A 25,296-nucleotide genomic window follows, 5' to 3' on the forward strand; every position below is an offset into this window, starting at 1 on the left:
AGACTGCACAGTCATTATGGGAGATCAAGGTGGCTAGATTCAGAGATTTCAGGTATTTCTGTCTGTCTAATCCTATATGCCAGAAAGCAAAAAGGAATATCTATATAGCTCAGCAACCATAATCATCCCTTAAATCCTAATTTCTAGGTTACAGTCTCTTTTGAAAGCATTAATTTAAAAAATAGGAGCACTTAAATATGTTACAAACATTTGTAACCCTATTCTGGTATTTTCCAATATTTTAATATCCATGACAACTCAAGATATGGGGGTGACATGGGTTCTTCTGTTTTTATCTGTTTAACAATGGGTGTTATACACACATATAGAGAAGTGCAAAGATGATAAATGCATAGCTCAATGAGCCATTACAAACTGAACACCCATGTAACATAGCACAGATCAGGAACTAGTCCGCTACTCACATCCCAACTCCACGCTCGTGACTTCCCTCTTCCACTACTCCATCCCTGTGTTGGTTAGATTCAGTTGTCAACTTGGCCAGGTGAGCATACCTAGTCTTGTTGCTGCGGACACGAGCCAATGGTACGTGAACCTCATCTGTTGCCAATTACATCTGCAGTTGGCTAGGAGGCGTGTCTGCTGTAATGAGTGACGTTTGACTTAATTGGCTGGTGCTTAAATGAGAGATTGCAACGTAGCACAGCCAAGCAGCTTGGCATTCCTCATCTCAGCACTAGCAGCTCAGCCCGGGCCTTTGGAGATGCAGAAAAAAATCACCCCGGGGAAAGTTGTTGGAACCCAGGGGCCTGGAGAGAAGGCCAGCAGAGACCATCCTGTGCCTTCCCACGTAAGAAAGAACCTCAGTGGAAAGTTAGCTGCCTTTCCTCTGAAGAGCCAACAAAATAAATCCCCTTTTATTAAAAGCCAATCCGTCTCTGGTGTGTTGCATTCCGGCAGCTAGCAAACGAGAACACCACCATCTATCCCGATTCTTTCAAAAACACCGAAAGGGCAGCAGCAGCCCTCCCTCAAGTTTTCTACAAGCTAATCCCCAGGAGCCCCTGAGTCTCTAGTTGGGGACCACAGGGCTCTACTTCCTCTTGGGCTGCTTCCACCCCCTTTCATTACTTGGATTTCTTCTCTTCCAAGTCTGTGTTTCAGAGTGAGGTACAGGCGTCTCAGCTCTCCCTAACGTGCTGTTCCAAAGACGAGTCCACAAGCTCTTCTCAGTTTAAGGATTCCACTGCTCGATCATGATGGGAAAAAAAATCAGAGCCATAAATAAAATTTCCAGACATGAAGGAATCACCATGGTTTAGGAAAATGTATGAGGTTGTTTCTGTTCCTGCCCCCAGCTCTCCCTGCTCTCCTTTCTGAGGCCTTTGCCCAAGACCCCTCACCCCACCGGACGGATGGCTCATGTCTCCTTCAGACGCCAACAGGCCTGGGGATGGATGACCAGGTCCTGGGGCGGGGGGGCGTTTTCAAGCAGCCTCTCAAGTGGGCGACGTGCTTTTCAGGACCTCTGGTCCAAGCATTTCCGCTTGTATCCTTGGCAGAACATTCCTGGGGAGCTTTGACGTGAAAATCTTCCGGGAAAGGTACATGCATTCTGGGCGCACAGAGCTGACGGCTGCGGCCCTGCGGGGCGGGAAGGGGCCGTGGTCCGGAGCTTCCCAAGGGGCCTGCGACGGGGCAGCTCAGGAAGGGCAGGCGCTGCAGAGGTTCCAGGGGGGACGCGCCGGGCCTGCGCCCCGGGAACGGGCCCCGCTGGGGCTCTGCCTCCACCCTGCTCCCGTGGGGGCCGCGGGGGCCGGCGGAGGCCGGGCGTCCACCGCAGCCTTCAGCCGCCCGGAGCAGCTGTCCCAGCGCGCAGTACCGGGGGTCGGCGCCCGGCACCCCCGCGCCCCCCGGGCCGACTTTGGGGGCCGAGGGAGGAGCTGTGGGGGTGCCGGGCCCGCGCGTCCTCTCCGGGGGGAGGTTCCCGGCTCGTCCCCAGGGCGGGGCGCGGGGAAGGCGGGTCCCCGAGTATCCTCCGGGCGCTGCGGGCTCAGCCAGCGGGCGCCCCGGTCCCCGCCAGCCCCTCCTGGTGGCTCGCGGACGATCGGGCTCTGCCCTCGTCTCGGGCCGGGAGAGCCCCGCACCCTGCCCGCCCGCCCGCGCCGCCTCCGCAGGTACGTCCCGACGAGGGGGACGCCCGAGAAGCCTCCGCCCGGGGACCGGGCTCTTCCGGGTTAAAATGATCCCGCGGCAGGGACGCTTCCCCAGGTCCCCTCCGGGCGCCACATGAAGCTTTCTCTGAGCTCCTCCGCGTGTGTTTAGTTCCGCCACTCGGGGTACGTTTGCCAAGCTGGTGGGCTCTGGGGCTCCCTCTCTCCGATTCCTTCCACGTTTGCCTGTCCCCGAATCCCTGACGGGGCAGAGACTCGGCCACAGCCCTGCCTGCCAACTCCCGTGTGCGTGGAGCCGAGGGTGGGAAACTGTCGGGGACTCCCTGGCGTGCAGGTGGGTGGGCCCAGACCTTGGTGGGTGGGACGCTGGGAGCTGGGGAAGTAACGCTCAGGTGGCAGCGTCCAAACTCGCTGGCTGGCTGGTTCCACGCAGCCCGGAAGGACGCAGTTCCTTCTGTGCAGACCAGCCCAGGGTTGCAGGCTTGGTCAAGTTAATCCTACCTCTCTTTGGCTAACAGGGTGGCTGGGCAGTTTCCCATGTGTTTTTAGGTGCCTGCCCTCATTTATCTTTAGTGTGCAGATTCCCTGAATCCTGGAATTTATTCACCAAGACATGGCTTGTGTAGATCCATGAAGCTTCCATATTCCCAGTCTTAAGCTTGAGGTTCTAAACATTTCCATCTGGGGACTGCTGAGGACCGCCTCGCCGTCGGATCTCAGCCTCCCGCTGCAGGTCCTCAGAGGGATAACGGGGTGGGGGGGGGGGGTGGGTGGAAGTCCATAGTCTGGTCAACATCCCCTTTGAGTTGATGCATGAATGAGCATTTCATTTTCTCTACAAAAAAGCAGCAAAGGTTCTTGGAGCTGGAAGGGACCTTAAAGACCCTTGAAGCGAGCCTCCTGGGCCTGCCCTGAGAACCCAGTAGCAGGGGCTCCCGCAGCTCGTGGAACAGCTCCAGACCGAGGCTCTGGGGTTGGCGGACCTGGGTAGGAATTCAGCTCTGCGCTTGCTGGCTGGTTAACTTTAGGCGAATCCTTGGACTCTCTGAGGCCGTTTCCCGATGATGAGGATGGCTGTAGGCCGTTGGGAGGGTGCTCGGTCAAACGTCTGCGGAATCCGCGGCAAGTCGCTGGAACTAGAATGCGTCAGGAAGCGATAACTTGCTATTGCTGTTATTCTCACTCAAGGAGCAGTTAATTAAGCATCCGCCAGGGGTCTTTACGGGGTTGGGAGACGAACCAGTGACCCATAGTTTAGCCTTCATTTTGCCAGTGGGAAACTGAGGCCCTGGCAGGTGAAGTGACTTGCCCAGGAGGGGCAGCGAGTTGTTCTCATGACCAACCCCCGCCCCCCCCCTCCTGTCTCCTGCCTTGCCCTGCCCTCTCATGTAGTGCTGGGGGGAGCCCTGAGCTGCCCTTCTCTGCAGTTCACTACTTCTGAGCCTCAGCTTTCTCACCTACTAAAATAGGGTTAAGAATATTGATCTTATAGGAAATCTGAAAGGGTTAAATACAAAATTGCAGGATTAAATCTGAAAATATCTTCACAGAGTTTATTCATAAGAGTGATTCAAAGATTTTAGAAGTTGTTATTGTTATTATGCACTTGGGGAGGCATAAGAGCACGTACTGAGCTCCTCCCAGGAACTGAGGAACTCAGCTCCCAGGGGGCCCGGAACTGCCCGGGGCAGCGAGGGTGCTTGGCCAGACAGAGATGTTAGTGTCCCACAGTCATTGAGCACCTCTGAGGGCCAGGCCCTGTGCTGGAGACCCTGAGAAGGCTAAGCAAGACTCTGGCCCAGGGTGGGCTTCCTTCCAGCAGGGAGGCAGATGGGTGCAGCGCATAGCTGGGCGGGTGCAGCACACAGGTGGGAGGGTGCAGCACAGGTGGGATGGTGCAGCACAGGTGGGGAGGGTGCAGCATAGGTGGGAGGGTGCAGCATAGGTGGGAGGGTGCAGCATAGGTGGGAGGGTGCGGCACAGGTGGGAGGGTGCGGCACAGGTGGGGAGGGTGCAGCACAGGTGGGAGGGTGCAGCACAGGTGGGGAGGGTGCAGCGCACTGTGGGGAGGGTGCAGCACAGGTGGGAGGGTGCAGTGCACTGTGGGGAAGTTGCAGCACAGCTGGGCGGGTGCAGTACAGGTGGGAGGGTGCAGCACAGGTGGGAAGGGCGCAGCACAGGTAGGGTGCAGCAGAGGTAGGTAGGGTGCAGCAGAGGTGGGGAGGGTGCAGCACAGGTGGGAGGGTGCAGCACAGGTGGGGAAGGTGCAGCGCACTGGGGATGGTGCAGCACAGGTGGGAGGGTGCAGCACAGGTGGGGAGGGTGCAGCACAGGTGGGAGGGTGCAGCACAGGTGGGGAGGGTGCAGCACAGGTGGGAAGGGCGCAGCACAGGTGGGATGGTGCAGCACAGGTGGGGAGGGTGCAGCGCACTGTGGGGATGGTGCAGCACAGCTGGGTGGGTGCAGACAGGTGGGGAGGGTGCAGCACACAGGTGGGAGGGTGCAGCACTGGTGGGGAGGGAGCAGCACAGGTGGGCGGGTGCAGACAGGTGGGTGCTCCACCTGAAGCGTGAGTGCAGCCGTGTTAATAGGTGATGTCTCTCCCAGGTCCTCAGTCCAGACTTTCCTCGTTGGCACCCCGGGACCACGTGAAAATGCTGCCGTGGCTTCTTGTCCTCTCGGCTCTGGGTCTGGGGTCCTGGAGTGAGTTTCCCTTCCCTGGGTATTAGATGTGCTTCTGGTGAGCCACAGAAGAGTGTCCTCAGGTGGGAAAACAAATCCTCCCGATGGCCGCTTTTTGTTAGAGCAAATGTGCTGTGCTATTTGCAGCCCTAGAGACCTGGGCTCGCTCCCCTGCCTGCCATCTGCTGTGGTTCTCAACAAGGTGTGACATTTCGGGTTTCCCTGTGCGCTATGAGGATGATGAAGCTCATTTCCTGGTATTGCTCTTGAGGGTTGAATTAGGTAATGAGTGTTAGCTCAGGGCCTGAGTCATGAGGGTCAGACAAACTGCAGCTGCATTTAATTATCCTCATCCCTACCATTGAACCAGCCAGAGATAAAGCCAGTACCTGGGCCTGCCTTGGTAAATAAGAGCAGATTCCTTCAGGCAGGAATGTCCTTTCTCTGCATCATCTATTGCTTCTGGTTCCATACAGAGGACCAGGCACACAGGAAATGCTCAGTAAATAAATGCTGTCGAATTGACTTTCTTTGTATTCTTAAATGCCAGACATGTTTTCTGAGTTGTCTTACAGGCATAGGCGCTGTTCTGAAAGTGTCATGTAATGTACCCTTTTCTCTGCCCTCTATTACTGAGAGCTAATTCCACTGAAATCCCAAGGGCTTGTGTTGGAGAAATCACAGGTTAGGGGACACATAGTTTGCCTTCATTTTGCAAATGGGGAAACTGAGGCGCCGACAGGTGAAGTGACTTGCCCAGGAGAGGCCCTGAGTTTTTTCTTGCCCTGAACGTGCCCTGGGCGCACTCTGCGTTGCCTCTGCCTGCCTCCTGGTGGCCTTCCTGTCCCTCTGAGATTTTATCTGTAAATCGTCCTCCCCTCTCACCAGTCCTGCCCACGCCTGTGTCTCCTCTTCACAGTCCACTCAGGCCACCCCTGAGACAGGCCCTGGCCTGACGCCATCTCCCAGCCTGCCGGCCACACCTTGGCCTCAATGTCCTTGTCCTGTACTGGGGGCCCACAGTGACCTAGCCCTGTGGTCACACAGGCCAGGTTGTGGCAGTGACTCGCGCGGGGTCATCTGACAACACGGACAGGCTGCAGGGTGCGGTGCGAGAGGGCCAGGGCTGAAACCCAGCTCCATCTCACACAGGGGCTCTGCTCCGCGGATCCGCTGCCTCCCATCCGTATAGAGGGAGGAGTTATTTTGCTTTGCTTACCCCATAAAATTGCTGTAGGGCCTTGAAAATGCTTCTCAAACTGTAGATCTGGCTGGTGGGAGATGACGTGGCTCAAGCCGCTGCCGATGTGTTTTGCTCCCATGATTCCGATACGGGGGGAACAGGAGTGGGGGCCGGGGGGGCATGTGGATGGCGGCTCTGCCTCAGCAGATTCTGTACAAAGTAGCTGTTGTCGTTTGCGAGGACAGCCACGGTGACTGCGTATTGCTTATTTCAAGGACCTTGCCTGGCATCAGTAGGTGCTTAGAATGTGAAAGTGTTTGCTCGAGACGATGACCATCTCTGAATGCGGCCTTCCCGTGGTGCCCGGGGAGGGTTCTGCTAACAGATGCACGGATGAATCAGGAAGAGTGGAGCTGCTCAGAGCGGGGGCAGAGGGACTGCAGTGCACCTGGAGTAAAGGACGGGAGAGGGCGGGAGGATAAAGACCTCCTGGGGCAGACATGGAGGCAGAGGCAGTTGAGGCCAGACTCATCTGTCCTTCTCTGTCTGGCTCCTAGAGGAAATTTAGGGGCCTTGGGAGCAGAGGAGCCATGGGTGGGGGTGAGGCTGTCCACCCAGTGCCTGTGAGGATGTGAGTACAGGCGTTCTCTGAGCCCAGCACTAGCTGGAATGTCTATTTGCAGCTCTGAGTGGTGTGTCCCTTTGCAGGGGATTTCCGGCACATCTCCTGGAATGGAACCCAAGCCAGGGGCTTGTCAGAGGAGCTCCTGGATCCGTTTGCCAGCATCTCCTCACTCGCCCGAAAGAATCGAAATGGTGAGGAGATTTGTGGGCAAAAACTGGGGTTTCTTAGATGGCCAGAAATATTTCTCAGAAATTCATTGTGGCTTGGCTGGGAGTGAGTGGGGTGGAATCCCTGAAGTGCACGGGACAACTCCTCCCCTGGATTGTTCTGAGACCTTAGCTAAAGTTGGATTCCAAGGAGAGAAAGCCTGGGGAGAAAGACATGTCCTCTGGGAAGAGGGTGAGACCCCAGGGAGTTCCTAGGGTGAGGCTAAAGGCAGCCCTGCCCTCAGGCAGCCTGCAGTCCTGTGCGGGAACTTGCAGCCCTGGCCTCGGTGATTTTGTGATCCAGAAGAGAGACGCATGTATCCAGCACCCGTGGGGCTTTCTGTGGGTTGTGGGGCTCGGCCGCCCCTCGCTTCAGGGGTGCCGCAGAGCTGCCCCCCTCGGAGCAGGGACCCGAGGGGCACAGGCAGAGAGACCCAGTACAGATGGCAGCGAGGAAAATGAGTCCTCAGGCATCTGTGCTAGGTGCGCCAAGAGGAGGCTGCTCAGGGCAGCGGGATGGGCGTGGGGGAAGCCGGGCATTCTGAAGGAAAGGAGCTTGCAGCAGGTCAGAGAGGGTGGTGCTGTCTTCTGCGACGTAGCATGGGGGACAAGGCAGCTTGGCTTCCCAGGCTGAACGCAGAGCCTGCGCTGGGGATTGCTTCGCACAGTGGGGCTGCAGTGCTGAGGAGGGGGTGCGGGAGGTGCAGGCCCCCGGGGACCGAGGGCGGCGGGGTAGCCTGCCGGGGCGGAGGTGGCCGGGCCTGCTGAGGCCGTCCCCTGGTGCCCCTGCAGGTGCTCCCGCCATCGTGTCCCGCAGGGCGTGGGAGGCCAGGCCGCTGAACTGCACGGCCCGGCTGACCCTGCCCGTGGCCTACGCGGTCCCGGCGCAGCTGGCGGGCCTGGCGTGCCGGGAGGAGCGCGCCTGCGGGCGGGGGCTGCAGGGACGGCAGTCCGGCTCCGTCCGCGCCGGAGGCCTGTGCGATGCGGCCTCAAGGGAGCGGCCGGCGGGGCCCGGAGCCCGCACCCAGGCGGACTCCCCCTGGGGTGTTTCTCCCGTCCCTCCATTTTATAGATGTAATTTATATGGCTTTTCTAATGAATAAAAATGCTGCCACCCCCCCCCCCCCCCGCCACCCTCGGGAGACCATCAGGGGCATCTGTGCGGCCTGCGCGGTGCGTTCCTGGGCCCGGGGCTCTGGCCAGCCAGGAAGGGCCTGTGACAGCCCAGGCAGCCGCGCCTGGCCAGGGCCCGCCCTGTGGGCGGGAGAAGCGCACGTCACACCCTGTTCACGCGCGGAGAAGCCGCGGTCGGAGGAGGTCTGTGAGCTTGTGCACAGCCACACCGTGCCACCTGCCCTTGAGGCCCACCTGCCCACTCCCCGCAGGCCCCTCACCTGAGAACGCTTCCCACCTGCCACCTTGAGGCGCCCCCTTGGCAGTAAGATGGGGGGGCGCGTGTGAACAGGGGTGAGGAGAGGCTGCTTCCCTCCCGTAACTGTCCGAGTAGCCGCCCCGAGGATTGTTAGGGGCTCAGAGGCCTCCTCTTTCAGGAATAATGAGGACAGATAGGGAACAGTGAGGACACACGCACGCACATGCACACACGCACGCACATGCACACACATGCACGCACACATGCACAATGTTTCCCCCTGAACTTCCTCCCGAATTCCAAAGCCGACTACAGGTGATTTCTGGTTCGGAGAAGAGACTCTATGTCTTTATTTTGTTCTTTTTTTTTTGAATGCCGTGTGGTGGGGTCACGTTTCACACTTTTTCCACCTGAGTATCCCCTTATTGCAGCACCATTTGTTGAATTGAATTTTGGTTTGTTTTTTTGCTTGTTTGCTTGTGTGTATGTTTCTTCCGGAAGTGCACGGGCCGGGAACCAAACCCGGGTCTCCTGCACAGAGGGCGAGAACTCTACCACTGACCCACCCTCGCACCCCTTTGATTTTGTTAAAAGGACAAACATGTAGCAGCAGCTGGAGACCCTGACCCTTGCCCAACCCTAACCCTTACAGAGCAGCGCGCACGCCCTTGGGGACCGGGTCTGCCTGGCCTCCTGTGGATTAATCTCCCCAGCTCTGTCCCTGCCACCTGCTAGTGTCCTTCAGCTGCAGGATTTCTAAGCCCCTCCAGCTGCTGCAACTGTAGGTCAGGTGTCTGCAGTGACCCTCCACTTTGTGTGCGGCCGACGGCGGCCGCAGGGAGCTGTTCACGCTGGGTCCGCTGAGGCTGCTGCGGAAGCCCCAGAGATGCTGCTGGAAGTCTGGCGACAAAGCCACGGATAACGGCGGGTGCAGTGAGGCGCCCACGTGGGTCGCTGGGCCTGCTGCAGGGCGGGGGGAGACTGACCTGGCTCAGTTCAGGGTCTCTGAGCAGCCCCAGGGAAGGGCACACTCTGTTTTCAGTTTGCTGTGAAAACACACAGTCCAAAAAGCCGATTATGGCAAGAGTTGTGAAAAACATCAGTTCTGCAGACCCTGATTAGGAAGAGCAGGACACAGAGGTCATGAGGAAGCAGAAATAAAATAGGAGGTAGAATAAAAGAACGGATCAATTTTAGTTTAAAAAACCAATAAAAATGAAGACTAAATTCCTGTAATAAAGAAGAGATTAAAGGGTGGTGCGACGGTGGCTCAGTGGTAAGATTCTCACCTGCCATGCCGGAGACCCGGGTTCGGTTCCTGGTACCTGCCTATGCTAAAAAAAAAAAGATTAAGGAAATTCTTAGGGAGAAGCTGAAGAAAAATATCAATACTTAAGGAATCCCCGAATTCCGATTGGTTACTTTAAAGCCTGCTTATGTACTTGAGGCTAAAATTAAAAAAACAGGAAGACTTAATTTTAAAGCTCTTGAAAAATGCTGAACTAATGAATGTGCTCAGGTCCTTGAAATGCACACATTTTATTTCCATTTTGAATCAGATTAGTATTTTTGAAGTGAGGTGCTGAGAAACACACGTAAGCTAAGTCACGATGAGCTTTAAGTGAGGTCCTTTTTCTCTTGAGGTCCCTTTTTCACCCACTGGTGTTACTGAAGCTCCGGTCTCTCTTCCCCTCTGGTGTCCCGGCCCCGCAGCTTCCTGGTTGGAGACGATGGCGGTGTGTACGAAGGCACTGGCTGGAGCGGGCAAGGCTGGCACACCCAAGGCTACAACAGCGTCTCCCTGGGCATCGCTTTCTTCGGCGGTTTGCTAGGTGGGTGCCCTCCCCGCTGGCCCTCTGCTGGGGTGCGGTCTGTGCTCCTTTCTCCAGTGCCTCACCTCCACACCCTGGTCCTTTCCGCCTGTAGCACGCCTGTCTTCTCTGATGAACTGCTCTCAAAGCTCCTTTCTCCCTGGGCTCCTGCGACATCCCATTCTTTCTCTCTTCCTCCTCCTTTCTGGTCCAGACACACTCCCGCGGTGTGGCCAGCACCACCGCTGACCAGCTCGCGCCTGCGGCTGCTGCCGTCACTCGCCGCCGTCTGACTGCCGCTGCAGCTTTGCTTCTGCCTTCTTCCGCTCTCCCTCGGACAGACCCCGGCCGGAAGTCAGAAGGCAGGGCGGTCTGGAAATGTAGTCTGCAGGCTGCAGACCCCTGCGAAATGGAGACGAGCACAGAAATAGGAATGGAGTTGGGGGCTAATTGAAAAATACCAGTTACAACACGTACCTTCCTCTGCCAATAGGTTGTAGTACTAACACTTTCCTCAGAGGGTTTCTGTGAGAATCAAACGTGCTCATGGACCTAAAGAACTTCCCACCTGCCGAGATTCATGGGAGCTGCTTAATAAACACTGTCATCCTTTGCTCCATGCCATTGCCCACTTGGTCGGGTGGGCCTCCCTCTGCCTGTCCCTTTTGTTGCTTCCCGACCCTTCCATCTAAAGATGGAGTGGATTAATAAAGTCTTGATTTGGCGCTTGGAAGAGGTCACCAAACTTGGCCGCCGAAGGCTTTGTCCAAGGAGGTCCCTGCCTCTTAGGCCCAGCGTCCTGGCTGCTGCGCCGTTTCTTCTCTTCCCATGCGTCGGTTAATCAGGACCAGGCAGAACATCCTGTCTTCCCTCCGGGTGCCTGGACCAGGCCAGGGTTCGCTCCTGACCATCCTGTGTTCCATGCCACCCTCGTTTAGGCAGCCGTCCCAGCCCTGCTGCCCTGTCAGCTGCAGAAGGCCTGATCTCCTATGCCATCCAGAAGGGTCACCTGTCACCCAGGTACGTTCAGCCACTTCTCTTGAAAGGTGAGATCTGTCTGGCTCCTCCGCAGCCAACGATGTGCAAAGAAAAGTCAAGTCCCGCTTTGGCTTCCTTCTCGTTACCGCCCCAAGCATGCTGGAGCGTGCTGGGACGTGCTGGAGCGTGCTGGAATGTGCTGGGACGTGCTGGAGCGTGCTGGAGCGTGCTGGAAGGTGCTGGAGCGTGCTGGAGCGTGCTGGAGCGTGCTGGAGCGTGCTGGAAGGTGCTGGAGCGTGCTGGAGCGTGCTGGAAGGTGCTGGAGCGTGCTGGAGCGTGCTGGAGCGTGCTGGAATGTGCTGGAGCGTGCTGGAGCATGCTGGAGCGTGCTGGAAGGTGCTGGGGCGTGCTGGAGCGTGCTGGAGCGTGCTGGAATGTGCTGGAGCATGCTGGAGCGTGCTGGAGCGTGCTGGAAGGTGCTGGAGCGTGCTGGAGCGTGCTAGAATGTGCTGGAGCGTGCTGGAGCGTGCTCTCCCTGTTGGCCTTTCATTGGCTGCTTCAGACCAGGAGCCTGTCTCACGCGTGCCATAACTGAGACCTAGAACTATGTGATGGAGCTTCTTCCCGGCCCCCCTCCATCTCACTAGAAGGACGTAGCCTTGGACTTACCGTTAATACAAATCTATTTGTGTGCAAATTTTCGCTCAATCAATAAATATTTACTGAATACTATTTAAGTTCCAGGCCTCTTCTAGGCACTGGAGATACAGCCATGAATGAAAGAGACAACTCGCTCTTCCTTTGTGAAACTCACATTCTGGTGAGGAAAGGTAGGAAATGAGCTAATCAATAAGCAAAATATGTATGATGTCAAATGTTGAAAAGCCTGTGGAGACATGTAAAGCGTGAAAATGGGGTTGGGTGTACATATCTGCATATGTCTATATAGTATGTGAGCACACACTCACACGCGTACTCGTCCTTTCTAAATGCAAAAATCAGCCAATGTGCTGCATAGCTACATGCCAGAGTATAATTGTTCACAGATTACGTTGATGTCAGTGTGACTATTCTAAGAAGTTGGGTAAAAAAATCATGCACAATTTTGGAGTGAACAAACAGAAACTTAAAATCGGTAAAATTTATAAGCACTTTCAGTGATTTAACCCTCTGCTAAACTGAGCTTTTTCATGAATACACAGATTTTTTTAAATTTGTTTTTTTTTAATTGTGAATCTCCAGATAAAGGTTTTTCTGCTTTTGGACAGGTACCATTTCCAATAACAACAATTCCTTCATATTTGTAACTTTTTTTTTTTTTATAGATTTCAAATTGTTTTAATACTCATGCCATCAGTTCAGGGTCAGGGGTCAGATGCATTGTGATACTGACCTTGTGACAAAAGTCCACACACCTGCCCACGCTCATGATGCGTGTTCAGACGTGCAGGTGTCTGTCCTTTGGATACAGTGACTGCCTGTGTGGCCGATAGCCCTCTCCCTTCTGCGCATACGGTGGTTTTTATGGTGATCCCCGCAGGATTTTTTCCCTTCCATGGGGTTCCAGTTACCAGGGCCTCGTCAGGAAGTTCCCCGAGCCTCGCAGCCGAGCTCATGTTGGGCTGTGCCAGGGGGTGCCGGGAGGTGGGAAAAGACTGATGAGAGACCCAGCCTGCAGCTGTGAGATTGGCCACGCGTGGGCAGAGGTGAATTCCCATTTCCCTGTTTTTTCACCTCACCACAGCCTGTCCCGACATCATCCCTCGGTCTACGTGGGAAGCCAGAGAGACGCACTGCCCTAAAATGGTCCTCCCAGCCAGATACGTGATTGTCATCCACACTGCTGGGATGAGCTACAACATCTCCATGGACTGCCAGGCGCGCTTCTGGGACACGCAGAACTTCTGCGACATTGCATATCAGTAGGTGGAGCTGGGGAACGTGACCCTCGTTCTCCTTCAGGAACAGAAACCAGGCTGTGGAAAGTCGGACTGGGGGAGGGACCCGTGGGCACTGGCCCTTCCTTTATGCCCGGGCTTTGACATAAGACATGGCATTTTCTCCAGGTAAGACTCGAGGTTGAGTCCTTTCCCTGCACAGCTAAGGGATCGCTATCCTTTCTGGGTGTATTTTCCACAAGTGGGGGGCGGTGGGGGGGAGACTCGGAAAAGAAGACTTTTAGACAGGAGTGGAAGAGCAGGGCACTGAGAACCTTAGAGAATGAGCCAGAGGGTGGTGCTTTATTTATGCAATCTCTTCCAGCTAATCAGAAGCTCAGCCCCTGCCTGCACCTTGCCTCGCCCAAACTGGCTCTCTGCTGTTAGCATCCTGTTATACTTTCGGAATTACTCATCCCATTTTATAAATCCAGGAACTTTCAGTTTCTCTGAGCCTCACTTGTCTGATCTCTAAGTGGGCAGCAGCACCTTTTCAGAGTATTCGCATTGGTGCCGTCTATGCCGAGATTCTAACAAGGAAACCTGTTACACTAAAGGGCCAGCAGACGGTACTTGGTAATGCTTATAGAATTGGTGGGAGAAAGAGGATGACACATTTCAATGACCCATCTGTATCTTAATCACCATGCTTTTATAAAGTCTTGAGTGAATTTTTTTTTTGGGGGAGAGGTGCATGGTCCAGAAATCGAACCCGGGTCTCCCGCCTGGAAGGCGAGCCTTCTACCCAGAACCACCCGTGCACCCCTGGTGGATTTGCTTCCGATTCTGTGTCTTTCTGGGCTGGCTGCCTCTCTCCCCTTGAGTCCCATTTTAAAAGCAGCTTTTGCAAACAGAGGACATTGTTGAGGGCTTTGAAAGATTTCCCCAGCATCGCTATGGTTACCTAGTGCAGAAAATAGAGAACTGACCTCAAATGTGTAAGCTCTAGATGGAAAACGCCAGTAGCTGAGGGTGTATCTGTTGTCCTTCATTTAGTCTTTAGGGGCTTCATCCTTTTTCTTGACTTTTGAAACTTGGGATGGGGTCCCCTCCCCCGCCGTGGCGGGTCCCCTCTAACCCAGATGTGCACCGCCATCGGGAAAAAGCACTCACTGTTTTTTTTTTTTTTAACTTTTTAATCAGTATTGATTGGCTATCTGCTCTGTGCCTGGAGCTGGACAAGGTAGGTAGGCCCCTTTGTGGAATTGGGAGAGGAAGACAAGTAAGCAGTAATGACTGTTGGGTCATGTGATGGAAGTACACGGTGTGCACAATGCAGCCTCGAATCCGGGCTTCCAGGGGACCTCTGAGTGGGGACGTAGAGAAGGAGTGGGCGTGAGTCAGGCAAGGACGGGGGAAGAGTGCCATAGGAAATGGGAGCAGCACACGGCAAGGCCTGGCCCCACACAGAGCAAAGGCCTCCAAGGAATTGAAGGAGGTTTATCTCACACCTAGAGACGCCCTCCTGGAAGAGAGGAGCAGTGAGGAGAGGCTGGAGAGACGGGCAGGAGTCACGTCATGAAGGACTTGGTAATGGATCCTGACAGATGCCATTTGAAAGGCTGGAGGCTAAAGGGGAGTTTATTTGATATGATAGAATTTGTATTTTTTGAACCACTTTGGCTGCTTGTCTTAGTTTCCTTTGCTGCTGCAACAAATTACCACAGATTTAGTGGCTTAGGATGACCCACATTTATTCTGCTACAGTTCCGGAGATCAGAAGTCCAAAATGGGTCTCACTGGGCTAAACGTCGAGGGGTCAGCAATGCTGCGTTCCTTTCGGAGGCTGCAGGGGTTAATCCACTTCCTTGCTTTCTTCCAGCTTTTAGGGGCTGCCGCGTTCTTAACTCATGACCAAATCCTTCCTCTTCAGAGCCAGCAGCAGAGGGTCTAGTGCTTCTCACACTGCCACTCTCTGTTTCTCTCTTCTGCTTCCCTCTTCCACTTATAAGGGCCCTTGCAATTACGCTGGGCCTGCCCGGGAATCCAGGACGGCCTCCTTAGTTCAAGGTCAGCTGATTAGCAACCTGAATTCCATCTGCAGCTTTAATTCCTTCTTGCCATGCAACCTAACCTGTTCAAAATTCCAGGATTGAGACTTGGACTTCCTTATGAGGCCATCATTCTCCCTGTCACACTGCTGCTTCAGGGATGGGCAGGGAGGAGGCCAGGCACGTGTGGGAGCTATGTGAGTGATTCAGACAAGATGGCAGCTTTGACCAGGGCAGTGGCAGCTGGCATCGAGAGAAGCAGAGGAACGTAAACGCTACCGTAGAGATCCAGTGGACAAGCAGTCTGGGGCTGCGTGGGGGAAGGAGAGAGGCTCAGGAAGATGCCCAGTTTTCTGCCTGGGGAAACTGGGGGAAGTGGATGGGTTGCTTTGGACATGTTGACTTTTATGGGTGGCAGATGAAACCATAGGAAAGCATGGCTTGTCCGAGGAGAATGTGTCTAGTGGGAAGAGAGAAGGGCCTAAATCAGAGTCCCAAGGAACACTCCATCTACGGAAGGGGCCCAGGAAGTTGGGGAGGCAGTGAAGCCTAAGGAGAAGCAGCCAGAGAAGAGGAACTCAGGAGAGCGTGGCTTGTGGAAGCCTAGGAGAGATCATTTCAAGAGAGAGATGTCAGCAGGTCAGCGTAACTCAGAAGTAGAGTGTCCACTGTCCTTTGGTGTCGAGGAGATCACCGGTCCTCTCAGAGGGGTCAGGTTGGTGGTGCAGTGGGGACAGAGCGTACTGCCGTGGATTGAAAGTGCTGATACAACTGCTTGTCACTGTCTTTAGTTTTGGGGATCAGACGTTGTAGTTTGTGTTTTCTCGGTGCAGGTTCAGTGGATGGATGAGAGGATGAGTGAGCGAAGCAAATCCTGAGTTCCGTGGTGACTTCTGTGCTCAACTCTGTCGCACTCTGCCCAACTCTAGCTTCCTCGTTGGCCCGGACGGTGGCGTATATGAAGGGGTTGGCTGGCATGTGCAAGGCTCTCACACCTATAGATAAAACGACATTGCCCTCGGAATCGCCTTCATAGGCAATTTTGTAGGTAAGGAGTGAGTGTGGGCAGAAGGGTTCTAAGTGATGAAGTTTTATATGGAAAATGGGGAAGTTTGTGGGGAGAGACAACGTTGTGGGGCCTGCCACTCTGTGTGGCACATTTTAAGAGGTGTCCGTGGAACGTTTTAGCCTTAAACTGGACCCTCATTATAGGATGAGGATAGCCAGGGGTTCCTCTCAGACAGAATGTTTATCCCAAATCCACCCTCGTCCCTACCCAGCCCCATTTGTCTTTCTATCCACGACCAAGGCACAAACATGACGCAAGAGAGAAAACAAAACAAAACAAAACAAATATCTTTTGCAAACCTTGGTGCCCTTCTGACCCAATCAGCAAATGCACCCCCCCCCCCCCCCCCCCCCCCCGTCCTTGGTAACCATGGCGACAGTGCCGTGGAGCATCCCCTGCTGTTAGGACAATGTGATGGTCAAGCCGGGGACGCTGTGTCTGCTGAGGTCTGGTGTGTCATGCTGTGGTTCTCTTCCAGAGCAGATTGCAACTTTCTAGAAGAAACCTGGGCAAAAAGGAATCAGGGGACATGACGACCTTGCATTCTCCTTGTGCCCGGTTGCCACCATTAGTGTGAATTGGGGGCTGTGGTGGTGAGGGGAGGAGGACAGAGACTGGAATCTCGGGGCTCCCAGACCTAACGACGGCCGGGCTGGCTGCGTCCTGCAGGCACCCCACCGAACGCTGCCGCGCTGGAGGCGGCCCAGAGCCTGATCCAGTGTGCCGTGCACGAGGGGTACCTGGCGCCCAGCTACCTGCTGAAGGGACACAGCGACAAGCAGCACCCTGTCCCCGGGGCAGGCTTTGTACAACATCGTCAGGACCTGGCCGCATTTCAAACCCTGAGGGGGCCTCTGCTGCTCCCCGGCCGGGCCCCCTGCGCCCTGCCCTCCGCTCTGGCCCAGCCCCTGCTGGTCCCTCCCCAGCCCCGTCCTGTCCCCCTTCCCGTGGGTCCCATGGTCACATCCTCTCCTGCTCACGTCCTCCAGTGGCCCCCAAACCCACAGCCTCTGAGCCTGGGGCCTTCCTCTCTCCTCTTCCTCCTCTCCCCTGGGCACCACCTCTTAGGCCAGGGGGGCCCCTGCTGGTCCCACTTCACTTCTCTTTCCCTTTGCAATTGCCCCGGCCTGGGGCCCCTCCCCTGCTTTCTACCCGGAGCCCCGAGCCCCCACGCATGGCCCCGATCCACATTGCGTCCTGGGGGAGACGCCCAGTGCCTCCTCCCTGCTCACGTTGGTGCATGTTTGGACTCAGCCCTTATTTAAGGGGCTGCAATTGTTTGTGCACCGTGAGCTCTCCTGGTGGGGCTGCCCTGAGGGTAGGGGCTGCCTTCCCTCATCTCCGCACCCTCAGGACGCCCGCAGTGTCTGGACTGCAGCGGGTCTACGGGTGCTTGTTGAGGGAGCGAATGCTGAGAGGAATGAGTGGGTTATACGCTGCTCCCCTCTCACGTGGGCCCCATCAGTCGCTTTGGGGGCGCCTGCCTGCACAGTCCCCGCCCCCCGCAGCGTCCTCCCCCTTCCTGTCCCAGGCTGGGGGCTGGCTCCGGCCTGTCTGCAGGGAGGGCTGGGCCTCTCGGTCTGTCGCTCCCCCACCCCCATCCTTGCAGAGCCCCCGATGCAGATCCCTGAGCTCCTGCAGCCCCCCAGGGCTGTGTGCACAGGAGCTGCTGGGTGCCCGCCCCTGCCCTGGCCTGGTTGAGGGCCACAGGAACGTGTGCTCTGCAGCCCTCCCTGCCTGGGCACCTCTGCCCTGAGGGACGCTCAGTCCTTTTGGGCCGGAAAGATGCCGTCTGATGGCAGAGGGGGCTGCTTCCCGCTCCTCCAGTCCAGACCGGAAACAAGGGTGGGGGGTGCTGGAGAGATGAGAAGAAGGAGCCAGGAACATGGGCTTTTTTTCCCTATAAATTCTTTCGGTATTCAGACTGTCTTGATTTTAGAGTGTTTGCACATCTCACGGGCTGTCCCGTGGCCTCCCACCTATGCAGCCCTAGGAGCTTTCCAGAACCTGCCAGCCGGTCGCCTGGAGTCGCTCTGTCCCACTGACATTTGTCGCCGGCTGTGAGCAGCGGGCGGATCAGCTCTTCCCATTTCCTGGGAGATTCGGTGCCCGTTCCCGTTCCTGACCTCCGCGGCCAGGGCCGGGCTCGGGACGACCTGCAGGTGGTCTGAGGCCCCCACGCCCCGCTCCCATCCGTGTGTTCCCGAAATGAGCCCAGGTGGGCGGCTTCCAACCTCTGCTCACACCTTGGCCCCCCCCAAGGTCCCACCCCATCCCCACCCCTCTGGCTCCTCCCAGCTCCCCAGGTCCTTTACAAGGCTCCTCCGGCCTAGAAACCATGTCCCTCACCAAGGCCCCTTTGGGGTGTTGTCACTCCCCAGCGCCTGTGCGGGCCTCTGTGTCCCCAGGGCCCACTTGTGGCCACAGACGTTTCTGTGGAAAGGACGGATGAGAAGGCGGGCCCGGGGCAGGGTTCTCTTCGGGGTGCGCGGATGTCCTCGCCACTCGAGGACTTGCCACATTTCCTGCAGGTTACGCGTCATTCCAGGATCTCCACTGCTCACACTTTCAGTGGACCCCCCTCCCTCCCCAGGTCGTGACATCTGGGGACAACATAGTCCACCTACCAGCGTGCTCCTGCCAGCCCCCCAGGTTTCCAGGACATCCCCCAGGGGTCCCAGCCTGGGGAGTAACTTAGCCTGCAGCCCGGCTGCCCCTCCCCGCTGCTCCCAACTCTCCCTCTGAGTCTTTGCACCCCCCGCCCGCCCCCCGCATGCTTCCTGGGCTCTTACTCTTCGTCTCTTCCCACGTTTCTCCTTTCTTCCAACTTGTCTCTGTTCCTCTAGTGTGTCCTTGTTTCTACCAGTTTCTCTCCCCACCTCTTTGCCTCTTTGGCCCTTTCATTCTTTCTTTACACCGCCCCCCTCCCTCCCTCTCTCAGTGCTTTTCCATCTGTTTGCCCTTTGTCTCTGTCTGGCTGTCTTTGCCTTTTCTCCTTTGCTCTCACCCACATCTAGAGTGTGGTTGTGTGAAAGGGGGGCGCGGGCGGGGCTGAGCCTTGGAACTGTGGGCTCCCGCAGCGACTCACCCTCCTCCCAGCACCCATACCTGCCCCAGAGCTGGGGGTCGGTGCAGGGAGGGGCGGAAGGCAGGGAGCCAGAGGTCAGAGGACGGGGGACAGGAGGGGCCGCCTGTGTGTCTGGCCCAGCAGGCCTGCCAGAATAAGGGCCTGGGGCTGGGGCGGGGGCTCCTGAGAGCATGGCCGGTCGTCCTGGGCACTTCCCACAACGGAGTGGATCGGGAGCTGGGGATTCCTCTCCAAGTGGCCGAGAGCCCTCCGCCACCCGAGGGCGGCCTGAACGTGCCTTACCCGTCCCCCGGCGTGCAGTCCCGCCGGCCTTCTGAGATCCCGGCTCCAGAGGCCTCCAAATTAGGGCGCTTGCATTGTTTTCTCCTGTGGTGCTTTGCTCATCTGTGGTTATTTATTTAAGTGTTTCTGTGTGCCATGCGCACACATGATATATCGTCTGACCTTCCCACTAGGCTATAAGCTCCGTGGGGCAAGGGTCTCCTCATCACTGCTCGGTGCAGACTAAACCTTTTTTAAAAACATTTTTATTGTACAGTATAGTGTATATACAGAACAGAAATAAAAAAGCGATCGTTCTCAAAGCACTCCTCAACAAGTGGTTACAGGACAGCTCCCAGAGTCTGTCATGGGCTCCCATACGATCCTCTCAGATTTTTCCTTCTAGATGCTCCAGAATATGGGCGTCTAGAAGCTTAAATATGTATTTAATCATCATAATTGACTTTTTTCCTTCTTTTTTTGTGAAAAATAACATATATTCAAAAAAGCAATAAATTTCAAAGCAGAGTATCACAATTAGTTGTAGAACATATTTCTGAGTTTGGTATGGTTACAATTTCACAATTTTAGGTTTTTACTTCTAACTGCTCTAAGATAGTGGAGACATATAAAAATAAATATATAAAAAAAGGAAATATCAAAAAGAAATATACATAAAAGAAATATCAATTTAATGATTCAGCATTCATTTTCATTTGTTATGTCTTATCTTCTCTGTATAACTCCACCATCACCTTTGATCTTTCCATCCCTTTCTTTAGGGGTATTTGGGTTATGGCCATTCTAACTTTTTCATGTGGGAAGGGTCTGTCACTAATAAGGGGTAGAGAGATGGAATTAGCTGATGTTCTGGAGAGGCTGGGCCCTCTAGGTTTCAGGACTTATCTGGTCCAGGGACTCATCTGGAGTTTGTAGGTTTCTGGAAAGTTACTCTAGTGCATGGAACCTTTGTAGAATCTTGTATAATGCCCCAGTGTTCTTTAGGATTGGCCGGAGTGGTCCTGGTTGGTGCTCACTGAACATGTTGACTCCCGAGGTCTGGAGAACACGCACTGATTGTCTTTTGGCTTCTTTTGGAACAGAGGGCGAGTGTACTGATCATCTTATCCTCAGGGGAGAGGCTCATGCTGGGGAGGGGTTTGGAGGGTTGGAGAATGGGAATTCAGAGGGTAACTGACCTGGGATCAAACTAAATCACAGCAGATCCATAGAGCAGACTCCCATAAGTGGATAATTGAGGGGCTGAGTGTCTAATAACATTTGATGTCCTTCTGTGTGAAGACTCTATTGGGCACATGACGCATGTGATTTCATTTAATTTTTGAGCAACTCTGTAGGGCAGAGAGTTCTACGTGATGGCTGAGGAAACTGAGGCTCAGCTTGGAGAGATTGAGTAACTTTCTAAAGGTCGCATAGCGAATACATGCCAGTGCTGAGCTGGGTTTCTGCTCCTCTGTCTACGCTATGCCAGGCTGTCCTCCACACTGCTCGTACTCCTTTCAAATTGGTGACCAGAAGAGGGCAGAATACCCAGGGGTCCATGACTTAGAGCTCACTGACACAGCTTCTCCTGCTCTCACAGTGCTCCCCAATTAAATAAGGCATGTAAAAACCCTATGTAAATGTACGGCTCTGAACTCATACAGACACAACGATGACAGCGGCAACGCGATTCTGGACCGAGTGGTCTGTCTGGGCCGCGTCACACCTTCAGCCCCCACTTTTCCTTGCAATTGTAATGAACCCATATCTCACCCCATAGTGCCCTCACCAGGCCCGTTTGTCAACCTGAGTGTAGGGCTCAAGGTTGTCACATCATAATTACGTGGTGTTTCTCCATCGTTCAACCCTGTTGGAATCTTTCTGACTCTTGGTTTTGCCATCCTATGAGTCATCGTCCACTTCTTTGTCTTCAGCATTTTAATTCAAATCGCTCATCATCGTGCTCCACACCCACATGCATCAGGCGGGGAATTCTGGGCATCTCCACCTGTACCAACCCACTTAACCCTTACAAGAGCCTGGTGGGATGGGCACCGCTGTCCCCATTTTATAGGTGAGTAGCTGAGGAACATGCCCAGCATGTGTTGACTGCCCGTGCTTATGACTCTCCAATCTGGAATTCTCATTGTTGTTTTCCACTGAGAGGCAACAGTGTCCCCTAATCTCCTTCTTGATGACACGCCCTCCCCTTGCTGCCTGACGTCCATGCGATGAGCTTGACATTTCAAAGGGATGGTGGCCAACCGATCCAGAACCAGTCTGGGGCCCTCCAAAGGGAGCTGTGGGCCCACCGGGCTCTTCCTGAAGCAGACGTGGGGGGAGCAGTCTCCAAGGTCTAGTGTTAAGCAGGAGACCCGCGTGACATCTGGAAGGGCTTTGCCAAGTGGTCCGTGGCTTGTGGAGGGTGGACAGAGCTTCATGGGCCACACACTTCTTCTGGTGCTTGGGGAAGGTCAAAGTGGGTTTTTGCTTAAAAGAACAGGAAAATTTGGTGTCGATTCTAGTTCCAACAAAGACAAGGATACTTGTTCAACCCTCTTGGTTTGCTATTGTGTCAAATCTAGGTAATAAAATTATTGACATTTAAAGGAAAAAGAGAGGTAGAATTTACAACATCACAGATTAGTTGAAGGATAAATTACTTATGTGTCCTCGAACAGAGCAAACTAAAAGCAGTTAGTGCTGCCTTTCCTCGGTAAAGTTTTCATCTGGCAATGGCAAGGGCGGGAAGCCACCAGGAACTGTCAGGTGCTTTGTGGCCTCCTGTCCAGCCGGGAGGAGTGATGGAGCCCCAGGAGGTCACGGGGGCCTGAGGACCATGAGCCGTGGACCTCAGGGTCTTTTCAAATACTGTCTCCTCTGTCTGGAAAGTCCCGCCCGGCCCCTGTGTCTCTGTCTGGCCAATTTCTATTCATTTTTCACGCCCCAGACACGTGCCATGTCTTCCGAGAGGATGCGCCCACCCAGCCGGAGTTGCCCAGAAACTTGCCCCAAACAACATTGTACTGTTTGGAATGGTTTCTTCAACTTTTGGTTATTTCTTCTATATCCGTCTTCCCGCTAGACTGTTGCCTTCCTAAGGGCAGGGGCCTCTCAGGTCGTTCCCCGCTTCCGACAGGGTGTCAGGCACGGGAGCACATCAAGACAGCTCAATAAATACTTGTGGAATGGACGACTGTCCTCCATCTCTTCTTCTATGAAAGGTCAGAGGTGAGACAGGTGACCTGAGTGTTCTCCAGGTCTGAGATGCTTTGCGTGCGGCCCGTGCCATCCCGCAGCGGCTGGAGTGGAGGTGGCCTAGAGGACAGAGCAGCAGGAGGAGGCCGAGCGGGCGGGCGCCCTGCCCCGGGCCGGCCGTCAGGTGGCGCAGGTGAGCTGGCCCCATGGCCGGGGCAGGGCCGAGCGATCCCCCGGGGGAGGCTGGGTGTGCCCGCAGGCAGCTCGGGCCTGCTGGGTGAGGAGGCGGCCGGCCTCTGGAGGGAGGGGAGGGGAGAAGAATGGCTGGAGGACGCAGGTCTGCTGGGGCAGTCCCTTCAGGGGCGAGGTGGTTGCTGGTTTCCTGGTTTTTCTGGCCACAAAGTGCCCTTGGCATACCAGGATCCAGAATGGGGGGCCCTGAGACTTGGGGGTCAGAGGTGAGCCCAGCCCTTGTCAGGGCACCCACCTTCTAGATGGTGGCTGAGGACCTGGTCGGCTCCAGCCCCCATTCTCCTCCAAAACTTTTCTTGTTTCCCGCCCTCCTCCAGCTTCCTCCCTCCCTGCCCGCCCCCCCGCCCCCCAGCAGGGTCTCTTTCAGCTCCCGGTGACCTGGCAAATGCTCCTGAAGCCACATTCCCAGGGCTGTCTTCTGGTAGCCAGAGAAAGTGATGCGTCCCTCTTCTGTTCGTGACCCCTGTCCCGTCCAGCCTTCTCGGGGAGCCCTCTCTTCAGCTCCTCACTTTCACTCCTTAAATTTATAGTTAGGGCCAAAGCATGCTTCCTCCGAGCCGGGTTCAGCTCCTAATGGCCGCCGGGCTCAACCCCTAACGGCCGCGCACCCTCTCCACACCGACGTCCGGCATCTCCAACTCGGCATGTCCGAGGCATAGCTGCGGATCTCGCGCCCACGGCTGCTCCCTCCACCGTCTTCCCCACATCTTGAAATGCCAGTTTCATTCTTCTAGTCTCCCAGGTCAAAGACCTCGAGGTCATCATTGCCTCCTTTCTTTCTCTTACTCCTCTTGTCCTACCTTCAAAATATATTTAGGGTTCAGCCACTTTCCAGCACCTCCTTTTCTGCCATCCTCATTCAGGTCAGCCCCACTCATCACCTTAAGTGTGGCGTAGCCTTCTAAATGGGCTCCCTGATTCTGCCGCATCCTGCCCTGGAGTCCATTCTCAGCACAAATGTCAGAGAGATCCTGATAAAATCCAGGGCAGAGCATGTCTCCCGTCTGCTCTAAACCCTCTGATGCCTTCCCACCCCGCTCAGCCTGACAGCCAGAGTCCCAGCCATGGCCGAACAGGTCTGGCACAGCCTGGCTCCGTGTTTTGTCTCCCATTGCATTGCTTCCTGTTTCTCCCCTCACTGCAGTCCAGTCTCGCTGGCCTCTTTGGGGTTCCTTGACCCTTCTAGGTATGCTTCTGCCTCAGGACCTTTGCCCTGCTGTTCCCTCTGCCTGGGATGCTTTTCCTTCAGGATGCTCACCTGGCTCCCTCTCACATCCTTCAGGCTTTTACTCAAATGCCACTTTCTCAGGGGGACTTCTCCTGGCCACTCCACCTGGGATTGCAACACCCGCTCCCGCAAGCACCACCTAACCTTTTTCCTTGTTTAATTGTCACCTTCGACCATACGATACATTTTGCTTATTCATCTTATTTGTTGTTTATCTCCCCCAACTAGAATGTAAGCCCCACGAGGGTAGGGAGATTTGACTCTTTTGTTATTTGCTGTATCATCTACAGCTCATACAGGGCTTGGTACATAGTAGGCACTTAATAAATATTTGCTGAATGACTTTGTTCAATAAATCTTTACATAGCCTTTCTCCTCTTTGTATTGACAGCCTGGAATTATGCCCAAGATTCTTACACCCTGAAAAAAAATTTAAATAAACATAAACCTGATTTGACCCCACTTCTCTCTCTAGTTCTTTTACATTTCTTTTCTATCCTTTGTACGCATTTCTCTAGGAAGACTATTCTCCTGCTTGCTTATTTCTCATTTACTTTTCAACCCTATGTTGTCCTGCTCCACCTCCTCCTGACTCACTGGAATTGGTTTTATTTACTTTCCTCAGGACTTGTAAAGCCAAATCCAAGGGACTGTTCACGTCCTCACGTCCTCACCTTACAGTCTTTGTCTGCCCCTGATCACTCCCTTAGATTCTTGAAACCCTCCATTTCTGTGGCTCACATGACAATACATGCTTCAGGATTTTTCTTCTTTTTAAATTCTTTATCAGTTTTTCTCAGGGTGCTCTTTTTTCTCCACCCAATTCTCCGTATACCTTCCCCAGACAATCTCACCTTAGTCATAATTTTAATAGTCGTCAGTGTTCTGATGATTACCAAAACGAGATTTTTTTTTTACCAAAAACAGTATAGAGTTCTTTCCAGAGCATCAGATGCATTTATTATATTCACTCTTTTATCTCCTGAATATTCACAAAAGCACCGAAGCTGAAATGATCTCAGAGCCACCATTGACCTTTTTATGTGTTTTTCAAATTATTTTCCCAGTCTGTGGCTTGTCTTTTCATTCTTTTAGCAGTGTCTTTCCCAAAGCAGAAGCTTTTAATTTTAATGAGGTTCATTCAACTTACCAATTTTTCCTTTAATAGATGATGCTTTTGGTGTTATGTCTAAAAACTCATTGCAAAATCCAAGGTACTGTTGACTTTTTTCTGATTTCTTCCAGAAATTTTGTAATTGTGTTTTACATCTAGGTTG

At 54.5% G+C, this 25,296-nt stretch overlaps 1 protein-coding gene across 1 annotated transcript; it reads left to right on the forward strand.

Moving 5' to 3' along the window:
- Positions 1-1,414: 1,414 nt before the first annotated feature.
- On the forward strand, positions 1,415-17,238 carry LOC143680106 (uncharacterized). The gene is given in 9 exon segments (XM_077156731.1): positions 1,415-1,464; positions 1,524-2,138; positions 6,709-6,816; positions 9,917-10,035; positions 10,953-11,111; positions 12,737-12,914; positions 15,850-15,968; positions 16,659-16,764; positions 16,766-17,238. Coding segments are annotated over 9 exon segments (1,524 nt in total). The 3' UTR covers positions 16,836-17,238.
- The last annotated feature ends 8,058 nt before the right edge of the window (positions 17,239-25,296 follow it).

Source organism: Tamandua tetradactyla, chromosome 4, assembly GCF_023851605.1.
Source record: "Tamandua tetradactyla isolate mTamTet1 chromosome 4, mTamTet1.pri, whole genome shotgun sequence".
In the NCBI taxonomy this organism is placed as follows: domain Eukaryota; kingdom Metazoa; phylum Chordata; class Mammalia; order Pilosa; family Myrmecophagidae; genus Tamandua; species Tamandua tetradactyla.